The sequence below is a fragment of the Streptopelia decaocto genome, assembly GCF_964273445.1.
Source record: "Streptopelia decaocto genome assembly, chromosome: 3".
Lineage (NCBI taxonomy): Eukaryota > Metazoa > Chordata > Aves > Columbiformes > Columbidae > Streptopelia > Streptopelia decaocto.
This window is the reverse complement of record NC_138656.1, coordinates 50,196,345-50,215,185: the sequence shown is the minus strand read 5'-3', so window position 1 is coordinate 50,215,185 and position 18,841 is coordinate 50,196,345. Positions and strand designations below refer to the sequence as shown.

General features: G+C 40.8%; 1 protein-coding gene across 3 annotated transcripts in view; it reads right to left on the bottom strand.

Moving 5' to 3' along the window:
* Positions 1-818: 818 nt before the first annotated feature.
* PRKN (parkin RBR E3 ubiquitin protein ligase) overlaps positions 819-18,841 on the bottom strand; it is a 725,918-nt gene continuing 707,895 nt past the window's right edge. For all 3 annotated transcript variants that reach the window (XM_082048436.1, XM_082048435.1, XM_082048437.1), the window contains 2 exons: positions 6,098-6,215; positions 819-2,097 (listed from right to left, as the gene is read on the bottom strand). In XM_082048436.1, the coding sequence (XP_081904562.1) occupies positions 1,988-2,097; positions 6,098-6,215 (228 nt within the window). In that variant the 3' untranslated portion in view covers positions 819-1,987. The remainder of the gene's footprint in view (positions 2,098-6,097; positions 6,216-18,841) is intronic.

Sequence of the window (18,841 nt, the reverse complement as noted above, 5' to 3'; positions counted from 1 at the left end):
TTGTGTGGGAGCTCTGCAGTCCTGCTTGTCCCATCAGGAACTGCACCCTGTCTCTGGCAGGGACATTGCCATCACGCCTCTAGCCGTGACCAATTAATTGTACTTAAAACTCAGCAGGCCCCACCACACACGTGCACAACAGGTACCCTAGCCTGCTGGCAAAAAGCCATATAAATTATAAAAAAGACCCAGGTATAGGAAATCAAATTGTGAAGTAATCAGTTCACAATAAAATATCTGCACTAAGATAATGTACTTAAGTGGGCTACATTGCAGCATTCTCTTGTATCTGTACACTTTAATGTAGCTACTTCTGTGTATATTTTAGTTCACCAGTGCCAAAAGGAAAATGGCTGTTAGGAAATGGCCATTGTCCTCTCATTGCCACTTCCTTTCTCTCTCATTTTTTTGATGCTACTAGTTCATTCTCTCATTTTTGGTACCTCATGCATTCATCCCTTTGTTTCCTCAGACTTGTAATGTCAATTCCAGCTGAGACAGATGAATACTCCACTGCAGCTGGACATTTTTGTAGTGAGCATGAGATTTCTTTATACCTCAAGCTTCTTGCTTTGCACTGATTGATATGTGGCACCCCCATCTTTTCAGAAACCTGTGGTCATGCCATAAAAAATATTAATTCAAACTTGATAAAAGAAGCCCATGGCCCTAGAATTTATTTTGTGCTAATAGTATGTTTTAATCAAAGGGCTAGCCTCTCAGCTGGGAGTTTGAATCAGTCAAGGAAATGCATGACCCATCTGGCATCTTTATACTCAATTTGTGTTCACATGAAAAAAGAAATAAAGTTTATAGTTTTAAACATTTTATTGTGCGTTGTTTCTTTTTTTTTCCAAAACTGAATTGTGCAAATTGTTACATGGTATGTTGGATGTAGACAGTACCCATCTCATTTCAGAATAAGACAGCAATGTAACACACACCAGACAGTAAGATTGTTCAAGTTTGGAAATGCTAGTAAGCTTTACTTACAGTGTTAACATTGTAAAATGAAAGATGTCCTCTGCCCCACACAGTTTGAACTGTGACTATATTTTCAGAAATATACCCATATTCTAATTCAGTTTAGGAGAACGATGATAGAGAAACCCCCTGAGAAGTCTCCTCCTGTCTCCCTTCGCAATGTCCAATGTATTGCTGTAAGCACATGAAAAATTAAGCCCTGTGAGTCTAGCTTGCTCAACACTTAATCTGATCCAGTCACCACTGCAACAAATCACAATTAGAGCTGAAACTGTACCCTTAGTTAATCTTCAAGTGGTAGCAAAGGCTATAACGAGTGTGTAGGCAGGTTTTGTGTTCTTTGTTACAAAGATACAAACACAAATGTGGCATAAAGCTGGATGTTTCTATGAGAATTTGGTTTGCAAGCAAGACCCTTACAGAAAGCCTGTTAGGAAGGAACCCTGAGAAAATACTGAAGAGCCACAGTCTTCCCTCTGCCAAAAAAGCTGTTAAGAAATACTGCCTCAAAATCAAAAATTGCGCTGAATGAGCAAAGGAGTGGTCAAAAATAAAGACAAAACAGCTGATGCAGGGAACAGCCTCCACCCCACTTGACGCTCACGCGCACACACACAGAAGCAGGCTGCTCTCTCTCTCAAGAGCCACAGCTTTCTGACTATAAGTGTGAAGCAAAGTTCCTCATGGTAAGCCTGTCTGCCCTCCTTGCTGACAGACCGCATAAGTTTAGAAAGTTTAAATTTACCCCTTGTTGTACCACGATGAGCAAGTCTGTCCATTAAAACAATTACTCTTTCTACTTAGTGGATTTAAAATCCTTGGCATACCTTCAATGTGATTTTGGTATGATTGCATATGCAAGAAAGCAAAACCCAACAAACTGGGCCAAATTCTGAACTCCATGTCCCTGAAACCACTGGGAGTTTTGTCTAAGCAAGAAGTTCAGAATTTGGCCCTGATAAAAAACAAGCTTTCGCAGCAACACGGTCTGGCCTCAGCATCACTAGTCAAACCAGTGATCTCCCATGCAGGTTCTGTTCCACTCCAGGCCACAGTTCCAGCACCACTCAAATCTGCACTGGGGACGAGGACATTTCATGTGCATGCAGCCACCTGCAAAACAGCAACACAATGGCTTTGGTACTTGGCAAATGCTTAGAGATATTAATCAACAATTAACAGTGAAAAAAACAACTTTCTTAGGCATTCATTTACTATCCAAGTAGAATATTTAATAAAAGAGAAGTACAAACCTGAAGAATATTTTTTCTTGGGCTTTCTAAAACCTGCTACTCCCTTGCTTATTGGGGTGTAATGTGCTGGTCTCCCTTGAGGGACTGCAGGAATAGGAGGAAATTATACGAGACTGTGCTAGGGATAGGGAAAAGAGATGACAGTCTGTGTCCTCTCAAAGCAGCCAGGGAGGTGTCTGCTCAAGGATACTCTAGCCTAGTCCTGCTGTGAGCCAGAAGATGAACAAAATTCAATTTTTAAAAAAATTTGGATTCAACAACTGAGCGACTTGCAATGACAATAAATCAGGAGATAAAGATTTTGGCTGGCTGGCTGCTGTGTATATCAAAATCACATCAGTAATTTAAGTTGATTTGACCTTCTTAGTATCTGAAACAGCCTTTTGATCGCATTTATTTTTACTGTGTGTTGGGTTTCTTACTTGGCCATACTGAGAGAGCAGCTTTAATCTCTCTGCTCACAACCTTGATAAAATGTTTATTTTGTAATATATAAAACATTAACATTGTCAAAGGTCATTACAGAAATACACTTCAAATGGAGATTATGTTTCTTAGCATACAAAAAGATCTCTTGTATAATTCAAACTGAAAGAAAAGCATGCAATATGAAGAAATGCTGAAATGTCATTTTGGTTTGACTCCAGATGGTGATAGGAGGTACAGGGAGTGTGTGTTCCCTACTGTATGACCTGCTACCCTACACCACCTTTTTTATAAATGCCACTCCAGAGTGATTCTCAGAAGGTAAAAACATCAGGAGACACAAGAACGGGTTTGTTAAAATAGGTTGGTCTGCTTGATCTGACACGAGAGAGAAAACTAGCTGTGATGGCAAGGTCTATTCATCAGTTTATATTTTTGTGTAAGAGATATAATTTGCCAGGCATTTTTATCTTATTTAAATGAAAGCATACCAGTGACCAGCCTCCATGTTACACTTTACTTAACATTTAGATCCAATCCTCTCTCATGATTTTTACTAAGCCATCACTGGGTAAAATTAATCTCAGTCCTGGCGCAGGACCCAAACCCCACCAGGCACCCTCTGTCAAATGTGTGCTCTATCTGCTAAGCTACATAAATCATGTTATTCTCTGCTGCATGGCAGCTGCGATCAGCAGTAAGAGTGGAGAGTGCCTCAGGCAACGTGGCCTACAGCTCTGTGAGTGCAGCAGTCCTCCGAGGGACATGGATGTGTGTTTAAACTAACTTAGACTGGGAACTAAGCTGCGGGAAAGTGTTTTGCTCTTTCACTTTGGCTATTACAGAAAAGTTATTGGTGTACAGAAGTATTCTACAATGCCAATAGCTATACAGAGTGTTGTAGAAAAGTTACTGACATAGAGAAATACAGGCTATTACAGAAAAGTTATCAGCATTGTCACTGTCCGTTGTAAAAGACAGTGTCCACGTAAGCATTTGGGGAGGGAAGGCAGATTTATTCTCTAGTGTGGAGTCAGTGTACTCCTCCCAAATGAGGACTGTTGGCAGACTTGGGTGTAGAGCCATCAGCGTCTTGATACCAGCTGTACTTAGGCAGAAGTGAAATGCTCCTTTCAGTTTGCTGTGCATTACCCCATGACCAGAGAAGAAAGCAAGCACTGCATTTATTACATGTCACACCTTAATTTGCAGATCACAGAATCACTGAGGTGGGAAGGTACCTTTAGAGATCATCCAGTCCAAACTCTACTGCTCAAAGCAGAGTCCACTAAAGTATGGTGCTCAGGGTTGTGTCCAATTGGGTGTTGAATGTATCCTAGAATGGAGACACTTTCTGGGCAATCTGTTCTAGTTTTCAACCACCCACGCAGTAAAAAGCATTTTATGTTTAAGTGGACTTCCCTGTGTTTCAGTTTTTGCCCATTGCCTTCTGTGCTTTCAGTGGGCACCACTGAGAAGAGGTCAGCTCTGTCTTCTTTGCTCTGCCCATCAGGTATTTCTTTATACAGTCCTTTTATCGTTTTTGTAGCCCCTCATTGGACTTGCTCCGGTCCATGCCTCTCATGTACAGGGAAGCCCAGGACTGGACCCTCTACTTGATATGTGTCTCATCAGTGCTGAGCAGAGAGGCAGGATCACCTCCCTTGACCTGCTGGTGATGCCGTTCCTAATGCAGCCCGGGATGCTGTTGGCCACCTTTGCTGCAAGGGCATATTGCTGGCTCATGCCCCATTTGTAATCTACTGGGACACTCAGGTCCTTTTCATCAGGTTGGGCCTGCATTTCTCTTTGACAAACTTCATGAGGTTTCTCTCAGCCCATTTTCCAGCCTAAGTCCCTCTGAATGGCAGCACAATCAGCCAATTCCAGTGTGTTTAAACATTTCTGGCCTGCTGCCATTGTTTTGGCATTTTCCTTTATGAGGCACTGTTCTGACATTGGCCAGACTATAAGCAAGGAAAGGTCTTTTCCTGCATATTATCCATTTTCAGTATTTTCTTTCAAAGGTAAAAAGTATAATAGCCTTTATTTCCTTTTTGACTCATTGGGGATTTCTACAAGGAACTTTCCTAAACATTAGTGGGAGTTGTGTAAATGGTGTCAAATAGAGATATCCTGTTTGTGACTAGTGACAACTGCCTGTAATTAACAGTAAAGATTTTGTAACAGCATCTAAGAGAAAGTAAAGGTCCTAGCACTGTTTCAAGCCTGATCAGAAGGTGTTTTTTTTCTATTTTTTTTTTCATTTGGCTAGGCACAAACTGTTAAGTATGAATAGTTACAATTATTATTTGTCTGTTTATAACCCTGTTCAAACTTCTGCTTTCCAGCCTGCTTTACAAGTCTGTAAATAATTTTTTGACTTACCCCTCTGTTATCTCTCTTCTGCTGCCCAAATTGCTCTCCACACTTTGCCAAATCTCGTCTCACCTTCCCACTCTTAAATTCATGCTTTCTTTCATTCTGTTTATTGTGCTTGAAGAAGTCTCCCACTTTCCATCTGCCAACTGCCTTATTTTCTTTCATTAAACCCCAGATTTCAGGATTTTGTCCTATTTCTTCCTCAGTAATATTTCTGTGGCATCACTTCTTGAAGTGTTCGCTCCTTGCAGTTTTCAGTGTCTTATTTTGAATTTTCAGAGTCCCATTTGAATAAGCGATGCCACAAAACTGAGAAGCATCCTCTGTACTTAATATTTGTATAATATTTAGGCAATAATTTTAATATATTTTGATTAATTAACATAAATACAACTAAATCTTGGAACAGCATGAACCTATAGGGTATAGCCTATCTAATGTTCCTGTTCCTCATTTTAACCGCCTCAGTGACAGCAAACTACTTTTCTTCCTACATGGTAAGCACTGATTAGTGCGACCAGTTTGTCAGAACTCACATTTCTTCCTCTGACTTGCTCTTTTGCTGTGGGCATGTCACTGGGTTGCAATGAATCTCATATAAATTCAGCTATATACTGTGTAAGACATCTACAGCAGGATTAATTCTCCACACCCCTCTTTTAGGTGTGATTCTTCTGGCTTACATTAGGTGCATGTTCTATTTCATCATGAGATGAGTTTTGCTCTACAAATGTCTGTTTTTTCCATTGACAATGGAAAATCTAGACAACTAGCTGGACATTCAGTCATATGAATGCTACATCAAGTGTCTTTCTGTGCCTTATTTTCCATATCTATAAAATACCCAGGCATGTTGTGAGGCTTAATTAGTGACTTTAGAACTCAGTGATTTCAGGATAATTTAGATAAAATGACAGAGGGAAGATTCAAACTCTATGTGCTCTCCCACTCTTGGGATAATAGTGTGCATATGTACACATGCACATTCATACATTTATATCGTAAAACGCATTTTAAAAGACAGTTAAGTATGAGATATCTAATAAATTTACCATTTTTTTCTACTGGAATATTGCAGCTGGGGCATGGCTTGGTTGTCTTCTTGATTGTTTCTTTAGATGCCTCTTCCCATCGAGCTTGCATGGCTGCATGTTCATCAACCACATATCCCTGCAAAGAGAGAGAAAAACTACCTGTGGGCACAATACCGAAAGGCCGTGCTGGGACATGATGCCTACACTGAAGTGGTAACTACTCACGAGCAACAGACAGGAGGGACTGCGAGGCCAAGTAGGCTGGGCTTTGTGAGAGATGGAGAATTTTTGCTTCAAAATGCAAACTTATTTTCTCCCAGCGTGCATGAATCGTATATTGAGTTAGCTCTTGGGCTGCAGGGTGGCAGGAGGAGCTGCAGTACTGGAGCCTGTGCCACCCTGGGGGTGCTTCCTACCCCCAGCTGCAGCGCAGGCTGTGTCCTTCCCATTGCTCCCTGGCCCGGGTGGCCGGCAGAGCCCACGCAGGAGGGCACAGCGGGCAGTAAGCCGTGCTGCATATGCACGGACAGGGAAAGCAAAAAGGTGAGGTGAAGCGGGAGTCAGATGACCCTGGCTGAGATGTGACATGTTGGACACCGTAGGTTTGATTCTGCTTCAGGAATTAAAGCCCTTCTTGCAAGAAAAGCAAAAACACCAAGGCAATGCAACGCTTGATAATGCAGAATGGTGGGGTCCCTGGAAGGAAGCTGTTTTTCATAATAAAGTGCATGTCTTTGTTTTAGAGGTCTAGAATTCATTCAAACATACAGCTATATAAATTCAAGAAGCCTTAAGAGGCACAAAGAATAAACGCAAAAATTGTGGAGAAAAAATTTAAAACACACAGGTGGATGACACAGGTGGAAAAAGTCATCATGAAGAGTGTTCTTTTAAAAGGGACTCCTGTGTTTGTCCTATTTATGACTGGAACAAAATTACATAATCTACACAAGTGTCCTACTTAGCAATTTCCTACCTAAAATGATTGTACAAGGACAAAAGAGATGGCAGTGCCTTGAGTCGTTTCTATCACGTAAGGTTGGCAACTATGTGAATAGTCGCTGTAAACAACATATGTAGGCTCCAGCCTTGAAGCTCTGCTTTCTCCATTCACGATGTGGGTTTTTTCAAGCATGTGGGAAAATTATGAGCTTAAATGAAATTATATGATTTGTAAAAAGACCTATAACTTCTTTGTGTATAGCTTCTAAATACTTGTAGGCTGTTATCTGGATAGATTTAACATTTATTTACATGGATAAATTTTTAGATATTTGTTTCTCATAAGACAGAAAAAGGAAATTGGCCCAACTTTTAAACATGCAACACAAGCATAACTGCTCTTGATTTCTGCTCAGTTACCACTGATAAGACCTGTGAGTTTTTGCAGCATAAAACCTAGATATTATTTCTTGGCTGAAGCCACTTGAGCTAAAATAACAAAGCGCAACATCTGCAGAAAGTCATTTGTAGCTCATCTGGTGGCCATTGCAACAAGCATCTTAAAAACAAAACAAAAACCAATCAAACACAGCAACCCACAAAAATACCCCATTCGCCCCCCGCCCCGGCTTTTTAAATCAAAAAACATAAAAAAATGCGTTAATGGTATTATTTCTTTTATTTTACTATCTATATCAGTCTCCTCAGCCCTCTAATTCCTTTTATTGCTCCTCACTTCATATTTTTGATGTAGAAGTGACAAAGGTGAACGAAGTCTTCTCAGCTCTATGCTAGAAGTGACTTTTACTTTTGGCTCTCGGCTTCTGGTCTCAGCCCTGCACCCTCCTGGATTATTCAGCAATTTGGCAAGATGATGACCTCTGTACAACAGGACATTAGTAAATTCTGGGAAACAGAAAAAGTGTCTCAGGCTAATAGCAAAGAACATAATCTAGTATTGATCTCACAACACCTTGATCTTTAAGGAAGGATGACTTCAGCAAGCAACCCGAGCTAACTCAGAGAGGCCTGAACACAAGATGGGAAGAGTGGGGAACACTTGACCTGGGCCTCAGATTGCTCAGTGACAGAGGGAAGATGACATTAATTTTATCTGGTTGTAATGGGAATTAATGACTTAATATGCTTAAAGCTAATTCAAGATGAACATCATACAGCAGTGACAGCTATTGCTTTCAGAATAATAGCTACATGAGAAGACCAGAAGTATTTTTAATTTTTGTAGTCAACCCAGAAGAGCTTCACAGTGGCTCTGTTTTTCCCAAATAGGCCAAATCCAAGCTGTGTGGTTCAGTACTTGGAAACATACTTCTTCTTCATCTTCATGCCTTTGTTTACCCTAATAGGAAATGCCACTGAGGCAAAATTTCACATGCCCAATTTATAATTCGATTTGTATAAAGATATTTGATCTTAGTTCTGGAAAAAACAAAAAAAACCCCAAACAAACAAACAAACAAAAAACAAACAAAAAAATCAAACCAAACGAAACCAAACCAAAAAAATCAAACCAAAACAAAAAAAACCCAAACAAATCAAACCCAAACAAACTCGGGAGAGCTTGGAATAAGTGAAATAAACAACTTAAAACCACACATATGCAATTCACCAAGAAAGACCAAATTGCTGAAAACAGCAGAGTGAATTATTATATTAGTATTTTGCATTGCAAAAATCCTAGCATGAAACAGATGCAGCAGCATGGTATTTTCAGCCCACTAGAGCTGAAACGTCCCTCCTATACCTAGTCTTGCTGAATGCTAAGTAAAATACTTCCTGCTGCAGGAAGCAAATGCAGAGAAATGGTACAGTGACGGAATTCCTCCGATTCAGTGAAGAAATTATACCGTACTGATCTATGACCCCCCAGTGTTCATGTGCTTTATTTAGTGCTCCACATACAATGACTGCAAGCACACATATATTTATTTGCACTTTTTCCTCAAACAATAAAGGGAAGGTGAATGACAGTTCTCCATTACCAGTGTCTATATAAATCATGTTCTTTCATCCTAAGCCAGCACAGCTGATCTCCTTGGCAGTGGCCTAGGCAATAGAGCTGGTCTATCAGGTGGAGGTGACTCTCACTTTATTTGGCCTGCCTGGTCTTGGATGGGAAGGTCAGAGATGCTCCAGGGGTGCATCACATGTCAGTTTGCCGAGGAAAGCAGACTTGGACCCCTTGTGATGCTGACCCCACACAATATGCTCTGGTTCCCCAGTTATTACAAAGTATTTGCCCCAGCACTAGTGAAATCTACTAGATTCCATCCATGCCACTTTATGAATATTTTTTTTGATTCTCAACTGTGCTGCACATTATGATCAGGAATGAATATCCATAAGTAATAGGAAGCTACAGTAAGAGCTGCTGCAAGCATTTTTCAACATCCCTTCTGCAATATCCCTTAGTGACATAGGTGAAAAAGTCTGTATGGTTATCTCTGGGTGACACTGAAGGACGTAGATTTACTTCTATTCTGTTTCTATGCTGAGTTATTTGGAAAAGCTAACAGGGATAAGGAGACTACAGAGACTGCTGAGCCACATATAGGAATACAAGAACATGTACATGAAAAGCTTTTTATGCTGTTAAGCAATATCAGGCAGTACTGGAAAAAGTCCTACAGAGGCAGAAAGCATTTGGAAATAGAAATAAAGTGTCCTTCGTGAAGCAGCATCTCATTCAGGTAATAGGGCACGCATCGACTGGTCTGTAGCACTATGTAAAGTAAACGACGTTTGTGTTCACAGTCAGCAACTAAGCGATACCCTCCAGATTAAAAACGTTTATGGCAAAACCTCCTCTTCAGATACTGGAAGCACTAGATATATAATGTTGAATTCTGACATGCACTGCATTATATACTGTTTATGTAAGCACACTTCTTTTATGATCATGCTTATTTTGCCTAGCATAGACATCATGTGAAAACCAAAGACCCTTGATTCAGACTAGAATATGAAGCTTGATTCAGAATAGAATATAAAGCTGTTAGCACTATGTGGTGCTTAGCTTTAGTGACTGTAATTTCTGGACTCCTGTTTGTTTGCTTTTGGTGTTTAATTCCTTTCTGATAAGCAAAAAAGCCTGTCATGCATAACTTTAAAAACTGTATCCTAGTGCAGCTTCCTTTAAATCAGAAATACCTTTCCTTTTGATCAGAAATGCTTGGGTTTAAATTAATCTTCCTTGGAAAAATATGATTTTTAAAAATAAACAGAAATATGTTAAATTATGACTTTATGTGAAATATAGCATTCTAAAAAAGGCTTAGATGTCTCAAACCAGAAAGTATTACTCATCTTCCAGCACAAATGCGAGAACTATGGATATTTGAAAGCGCTTGAAAGGAAGACAAATAATAATTTATTGTGCACAAAGCAATGTTCAAACCACCATAACATTTAGATTAACACAGCCCACTAATTATTTTGGGCTAGACCTCTAAGCAAAAGCAGCTTCATCTGTTGAAGCTTGATCTACAAGGGATGGTGACAATCCAACTTCAATTTCTTTTGTTTTCTCAGCTTCTAGTGGGCTGTTTTATGAACATGTTCACATGAATTAACATCCTGTTGTGTTTAGTGGTGCCTTTTACTTTAGTTGGGGGCTGGGGAGTGTGAAAACAGCAGATGTCTAAGGCACTAGATAGGCTGGAGAGGCTTTGGAGAAAATACATTATTTGAGTCATTTAAGAGTCAAAATCTCACAAAGAGAGGTGTACATAGCTATGGAACTAGTGTTCTAGCCTAGAGAAAGATTTGGGCTGATCAAAACACTAAAATATGACTACAGATAAGGAACAAGAAAGATATCCTTCAACGGGAATATGTTTCATGCTCAGGAAAAATAGAGGTGTCAGTACCACGCTGATCCAGTTAAATTCACATGAAGCAGCTTTGTGAGCAAATTTGTCTGTTGTGCCTAGGGAATCCTGCTGTAAAAAAAGAGTTCCTTTGTGGTGACAGCAACTAGCTGAAATCAAAGTGATATACACAGGATATTGTGCCTGGTACAAGATGAGAGTGACTTTCACTAAATAAAATCAGAGCGCTCTGGTTTGGTGACTCTGCACATCAAGGTTCTCATTCTGCATGTTGGGGCTGTTCATATCGGCACAAATTAAATTAAGGTAGCTGGTGAATATTGAATTTACACTGCTCTGAAGTAGCAAATTAATCTAATACAGGTCATTCTTGCATAGCTGTTTTCCACGTGTGAAATAAAGAACATGCCTTCTCCCGTAACACAGCTGCAAATGACTCTCAGCTTAACCTCAAAAACAAAAGCAGCCTGTCACATCTTTTTACTTTATTACTACCCAAAATAGGAAAGCTAAAATTCTCTCTATATAGTTCCTATCCATTTCTCACTAGAAAGTTAAGATCTATTCTCAGATTTCCTCCGGTGTATCTTTATTTATAACATAGAAATAAATTTTACAGAACATTTCCTGGTTATAGTTATTTTTTCTTGCTACTTTAATTAGACATCTGTGGGTTGAAATGTCCTGTGCTTGACATTGTGAATATACCAGCTACTAAACCCCTGACCCTCAGTTTCTATTCCATTTATTTAAGATACTTTAGAAATCAAGTTAGGTGTGCCATTTTTTGTACAGCCATGTTTTATTTAACTTTTTAAATTTATCTGATGGAAAAAAAAAAATCAATGGTCTAATAATAGATGTTCCACATTTCATACTGTGACTCAGGAGTCATTGAAAGATGTTATGTATGATGAACCTCTTCAGTAGCTCTTTCAGTAAAATGAAGTATTTTTTTTTTTTTTTTTTGTGGTCAGCATTCACTATTTATCATTTTGATTAGTTTTCCCCTTTTGAGTAGAGAAATAAGTTTCCATAGAAATGCTGTGTGTTTCTCATCTTAACTCCTGCCGGTAGTACACCATTTCAAATAACTTCACCTTCTGTTTTCCACTGTTCTAAAAGCAGTAAGAAAAGTTTGCTGAAATAGTGAAGAAACAATTCTGAAAGTGACATTTGCAATATTTAGAGCATAAACCCAAAACACTGATAACCAAGAACTGATTCAGAAGGTCACATAACTGTGGAGTCCAATAAAATGTATGTGTTTTCCCTAACAACTCACCCTTCACTAAAGGTTCAAGCAAAAAAAGGAGCTTGCTGCTTCCTTCATACAGTAAGTCTGGAGACATATGCCATCCCATAATTTTGTCAGCATTATGTCTTTCTGTTACAATTTAACATGCACATTGCACAGTTTTTCAATTCCACAGCAATATTGTAAGAAGTACATTGCACTGAGCTTGATTGCAATGAAGCACTTGCCAAATATTTCATACCTTTGCATTAAAATAATTCAGCTAAACTTATTTTGAAAGCACCTTTATTTGGGAATTCCACTTTAAAATCAAATTCTGAAATACCTCTTGATCGCAGTGGGCCCATATGCTCTGCTGCATCATTACAGAAAACCACCAACTACAAAGAGACCAGGCTTCACAACCCTGCATCCCTGCTGAGAATGTACAGGCATAAGGAATTCGACAGATGTTTGGTGAATGGGAAGCCTGGCGAGCAATGTCTGTATATTTTATACCACCTACTGGCAATTTTGAGACCTGCATACATGGGAAGAAAAGATGGGCTCTAGGTGAGTGAGCTGGGAGCTTTTCCAGGAACGACATTACAAATGATGTCAGCAGGTGCCAGGTGATGTGACAGGCTTTCCTGGAAGCGCGTGTACACATGGGCGTGCTTTTATGCCACACCTGTGCAGCAAACAGCATTTCTGGGAAGTGATTAAATGGGTTTGGTTCAGAGCTGATCGTTTGCCTGAGAGCTCCTGACTGAGCTCGTTCGAGCCCAGAAGCTGTGGTTAGAGCTGAAGTCAGGGCCAGGTGTCACATGCTGTCAACTAGTACCAGGTTTGCACTGACTCACCTGAGGCACTGCTCTATATTTGGTCTGGTCTGACAGGTGCCTGGGCTGACAGGGGTTCTGGATAAGTTTTATACTGCCAGTGGCAGAAAAGCAAAGTTAGTATCTGTATCCTGCATCAGCAGCCTGAGTATTCTAAGGACTGGGTCCCAAATAACAAGCAGCTGAGGTTTGATTTGAAGGTGGTAGGTCTGGGGATAGGCTACAGCCAGGATAGGCAGCACCTCACAGGTTTGGAGTGGAACTGAAGTTAAGTTTTACAGCACTAGCTATAAACTTACACCAAAATAGGTTTAGAACATGCAGCTTTATGGCTCAGTAAAAACACTGTTGTGGTTTCTTGTAAGAGGCTACAACCTTTGTGCCAAGCCAGCGCCACAGGCCTCAGAAACCCTCAGGCTTTCCCTGGACTTGTTTTGGCCTGCCCAGAAATTTGGTTTAGCAAGTGACAGCAATTATTTAATGACCAGGTGACTATTACCTGTTTTGCTTTTTTTTCTGTATAAATTTGTATAATTGCATGGTTTAATAATGTTACATGCATTTTTTGTATCTAACAGACAGCAGTGACAAGTGTAGGTATTATGGGCAGAATGAACAGTCTCTGACCCTAAACCAAAATGCTACACAGAGGAGTAAAGGCATGGGATGACAGCAGAGGCCTTGAAATCACAGGTGCAGGATGATGTGGGAGGCCCTGGTGCTATAAACAGCTCTCCAGTGGTCAGCTACCCAAACACAGCCTCGAGAGCTGAGTGAAACCAGCCTTGGGGATAACAAAGACATAACCAACTTCAGAAAAACACACCATAGATAGTAAATTTGAATTCAATATCAACCTGCAGACCAGTGAAGGAGTGTGTTAAAAAACATACAAAAGTGCCCCCAAGCAGACCATATGGCGAGGAAGGAAAAAACCCCATCAGTATCAACATCATACTCGTCCTGGTAAAGGAGTCACTATGCCAGCCCATCCCAGATGGAAACCATTGGAGTCCAGGCCCCAGACAGGCAGTGGAAGGTTAAACGTAACACCGGTTAAGTGGGTGTTACCAGAAAGTTTGCACATCTGTTATTTTAACTATATATAATTTGAACTATAAGTCCTAGTGTTATTGCAAATGGACTAAAGATAGTTCTTTGATTAGCTTTCTAAGATTTTGATCAGACTAACAATAAATTTTTACTTTGCATGTACAATGAACCTGGTCTGAAATGAACATCTTTAGGAGGTAATGAGATTTTCAATGTAATAAATTGACAGAAATTTACATACTATATATTCCATAACCTGTGCGCAAGAAACCTTCTTATAATCATACAATAATTGGCTTGGCAGGATAAGATAATCAGCAGCTAAAACCATCTTGGGGAAAGTTTGTCCATAGAACTATCTCTAAAACATACCTTCTTATAACCCATTTCATCCAGTTTCTGTCATTTTTTCCAAACTTTTCTGTTTCTGTGCCACACATGCCATTAACTTATTTACATATGCACCACTTTTACATCAGTGTCATTGCTATTTCTACTACAGTTTACCTTGCAGGTGTCTTATCAGCATGCCAAGTACCAAACCAGTCCTGGGAACTACTCTGTATGTGTTCAAATCTAATATATGGTCATGTTTTATTGTCCAGCTGCTAGTGAGCAAGAAAGTGCATTACTTAACATGGTAAAAAGCAAACTGTCTAGAAAGGTTTTGTGCTAGGAAAGCTAGGCTGATGTTAAGCTGGGGACTCACAGAGGAAGTTGGTTTATGACTAGGTTCCCTATCAGCATAGGCTGTCTATGGGTGAGGTCAAAAAGGGCCAGGAAGCTTGGTTTTGTGGTGTGCATAGTAGGGACTATGTGGTTATTTCCAAACCTAAGTCTGGCTGGAGTCACCTTTACTGTGTCATTGATTCCGTCATGCACACTGTGCCTTTTCATCCATCAAATATGATTACTTCTCTCATCCCAAAATTCAAACAGCTCCAAGAGGCTATAATGGTTTTAAAAGAAAGCTTCTCAACTGAAATTGCCACAGATATTTTATTTTCCCTGAAATTATGTAACTTACACACTAAGATGGGAAATAATCAGCCCTGCACGAGTAAATGCTGAAGATGAGCTTTCAATGTCCTATGAGGGCTAAAAATGGACATTTTGATAGAAAGAGAACATTTTATCCATCCCAATGGACTATGCAATGTCTGTGCAGAGATCTGAAAGATCATGATGTACCAGTATTTAAAGCTAGGCTACTCTCTGCAAGCCAGCTGCTGAGTTTGCCTTTTTTACCCCAAGCAGCAAGCAATGCCCTCTAGTTTTCCACCATTATGAGGTTCAAATCCCCACATTTCAAATAGCCTTAAGCAGCACATGGCACCTGCTTTGTTCCTGTGCTCTGCAGCCATGGTTGCCCTCTTCCTTTCTCCTGCCCACTGACTCCATTCTCCTTCCCTGCTGCCCTCCCTCCTTTCACAGTCTCACCAGCCCCGCTACCCCTCTTGACCTCACGCTTCCTATTTAGTCCATCTGACTTATGGCCAAGCACAGGCCCCTTTCGCCATCGCCATTTCTGCTTCCTGGACCCTTATGTTTGTCCCATGTCACCCCAAGGCTAATTCCCTTTCTTCACTCGTCCTTCTTTCTGGAGCTTGAACTATATCTCTGACAGGTCACAATCCCTCCCATCAGCCCTTGGCTGTCATAGCCACTTCATGGCCACTGTCATGGGCTCCGTATCAGACTCTACCTTTCTTTCTGAGGGATCTCCTTCTCCAAGGCTTCCCAAATCAGTGTCAGGCTCTGAGGGCACCACCAGACCTTGCATTCCCACCCCAGTCCCCTGGGAATCCCCTCACTCTGCTCATGGCCCAGAACCCCATGTCAGCCTCTGGGGCCATGAGCCCCTGCCTCAGTGACACTGCAGCAGGGCCTGTCTCCAGCTCCCCACAGCCCTGCTCAGCCATGAGCCCACCTGTGGGCCCACTTTCCACAATTTTGGCCTACCCCTGTCCTCAGGGGGTTGCCAGGCCCTGCCCTGACAGACCCATGGAGAAGCCCCAGGGAACCGATAGTCCTTGCAGTGCCCTGGCACACAGGCCATCAAATGGGCTGCTTTGAGTGGTACCACAGCTCTTCCTGCTCTACATGTTGCCATCAACTTCTGTCCACCCAGTTTCTTCACAACAACACACGTTTTTGGCTTTTCTTACAGCTCTTTCACACTCCTCATGCTCTACCATATTCATCTCTATCATGCTGACCTAGGCCTAAACCTGCCTGCAGTGCTTCTTCTCATGCTGGGAACGTCAGAGATGTGCAGGAATTTGCAGAAATGTGAAGACAACAGAAGGTCCTTTCCCTACTGTAGCCACTAGAGGCTACAGTAAAACCTGCATTTTTCCTATAGAAAATATTTTCCTGAGACCATGTGTCTTGCACCAGTTCTGGAGAGAAACAATTTGGTGGCATTGTGTCTGGTTTATGCTGAAGTCCAAGCAGCAGGAGCTGTGACAATAAGATCTGTCTCTAAAATAAGTGATATGGAAAGGATCCAGACAGGAGTCAAACTGCGGGACCTGAAGACAACCCTGGAAGTGTGTTATTCCTACTTTGAAACAGATGATAGTCAAAGATAAAATGATCCTTCTCACTGCCTCAACAGCAGTAAAATAATAGCAAATTAACTCTGACACACAGGGTTGTGCACTTAGCAGGGTAGGGCTAAACAGAACAAAAAGGCTGAAAGCACAGGTGGATAAATTAATCTCAGTGTGAGAGGGATTAAAACAGTCCTCCGCACACTTCTCTCCATAAATGCCCCACGAATGTTTTCTATGCATTGTACAGGAGTTTTGTATGCAGGACAGCTTCGTAGTGATGCTGCTCAGATTAAACCAACATCACACCAGCACCTGGGTTTGCCTTGTTCAAGCTACTTTTCAGTTTTCTCTCCTGGTTACAGGAAGTGAAGGAAAACATTTCTTCAGTGGCACATCTCCACCTAGTGGAGAAGTTTAATTAGTGCGACTCTCTTAGTTTCTTAAGAGGAAAAGGCGGCTGACCTGAAACAATTACCTTCAGCTTGGGTTGGAGTCTAAATGAATTTTTGGTAGTCTGTGGGCTTGTCTGTACTGGGGAACTGATTTTCATAGCTGAAAGAGTTATTCTGGTACTATCGTTTAGCTATTCTGGAACAGCTTTTTGAGAGTACAGGCAATTTTTCAGGAACAGCAAAAATGTTCACATTACACTGGAAAAGTAAAAGTAGTCAACTTCCCTAAGTTAACAGGTCTAATTAAGTGCTGTTCATGTGTTGAGATTCTGGACCAGATGGACAAAGTGCTCCTGTTATCATCAGAAGCTAAGGCAATATGCAAATATATAAAATAAACCACTTCTTACGGTATTCTGATTTTTCCTGGCACACCTTTATCTCTGCCCTAGAGCACGGAAATTATACAAACTCTAACTCCCAGAGAGCCAATATTGTTGAACTCATTTGTAAGGTGCCTTGTTGACTTTCAGTACTCTAGGCAAAACTCCAGGCATAAATGGCTTAATGGATATAGGCCTCACTGTTCATGTTCAAATATATTCAAGTTCTATCTCTACTTAATTCAGGTAAGATATTTGGTCTTGGTCTCTTACTTTAGCAAGCTACTGGTGAGTTCAGCTATCTCTCAGTGTCTTTGTTCAAGTTATTTTGTTTTCACATAACTGTGAATGGGAGCTGGAAGACTGTTCAAAGGCTACTGCAAACAAGAAGAGATTGTTCTTCACAGAGGGTCGTTTAGCTGCAAATCTCCTTGTCATGGAGTAGTGTGAATGCTAGAAGTGCATATACATATTTCTCCAAAAAAGGGGTTGCACAAATTCATGGGATGAAAATTTGCTGAGAAGTGCTAAACACAAAATACCACATCCGAATCACAAACCACTAGAGGATGGGAAAGTAAATGGAGTTTGAATCTCATACAGTACCTATGTTCCAGGAGACTGGAGGTAGATGCCCTCGTTATGAGGACACAGGCTGTTTAATTCTGGCTTAATGAGCTTTAGCTCTTTTTATAAAGCAGAAGAACTTTACTAAGAAAAGTTAAAGAGAAGAATGTCTATACAGGTCATAACCTAGTGCAGTGTCTCCAAAGTACAGCAAATGACCTGCCTCAAGGTAGCAGATGGCAAAGGTTCCCAGTAGGCACCCAGCTCCTTCCTGGTCTCTACATTCAAAGAGTGAGATGCCCCAAAAGCCAGGCTCAGGCAGAGCCTGCCTGCAGGCACAGACAGGAGCTGGGCCTGTCTTGCTGAGAGCTGGCCAGACGCAAGTCCCCATCAGTATCTGCCCACAATCCTGCATCTGCCACGTTGGATTGTGTGGGGCTCAGGGTTTAACTTTCCTTTTAGCTTCAAACATGCCAGACATCTGAATATCAGAATATCAGTTTTCTGCTTTTCAGGAGAGCACCCTGAGCATCAAGCTGTGAGATATTTAGGGGGTACCTCTCATCTTCCTTTCACTCTGTCTTTCTTTTGAAAGACTATGAGCTATTTGCCATGGAGAGCAGGAATGCTTGAATCTCAAACAAAGAGAAATGCCGGGAGAGTAAAGCTATTTCTTGTTCAGGTCTATATCTACAACAGCTACAAAAATATAGAGCAGCCTAGAATAATTATAATCTAAAAGCTTCCAGCCTAGGCAATCTATTTTTTATTTCTCTGAGCTAAAACATAAATAATGAACAGCATTTTCTGCAAAAGCTGTATAAAAACCCTGTTATTCTGTCCAAACCTACATGATTTCCTGATTGGTGCACTGAATATAAACATACAAACTGAAAGGCAGCAAGACTACAGAAAGCCTTTCAAAAGTGTTCATACT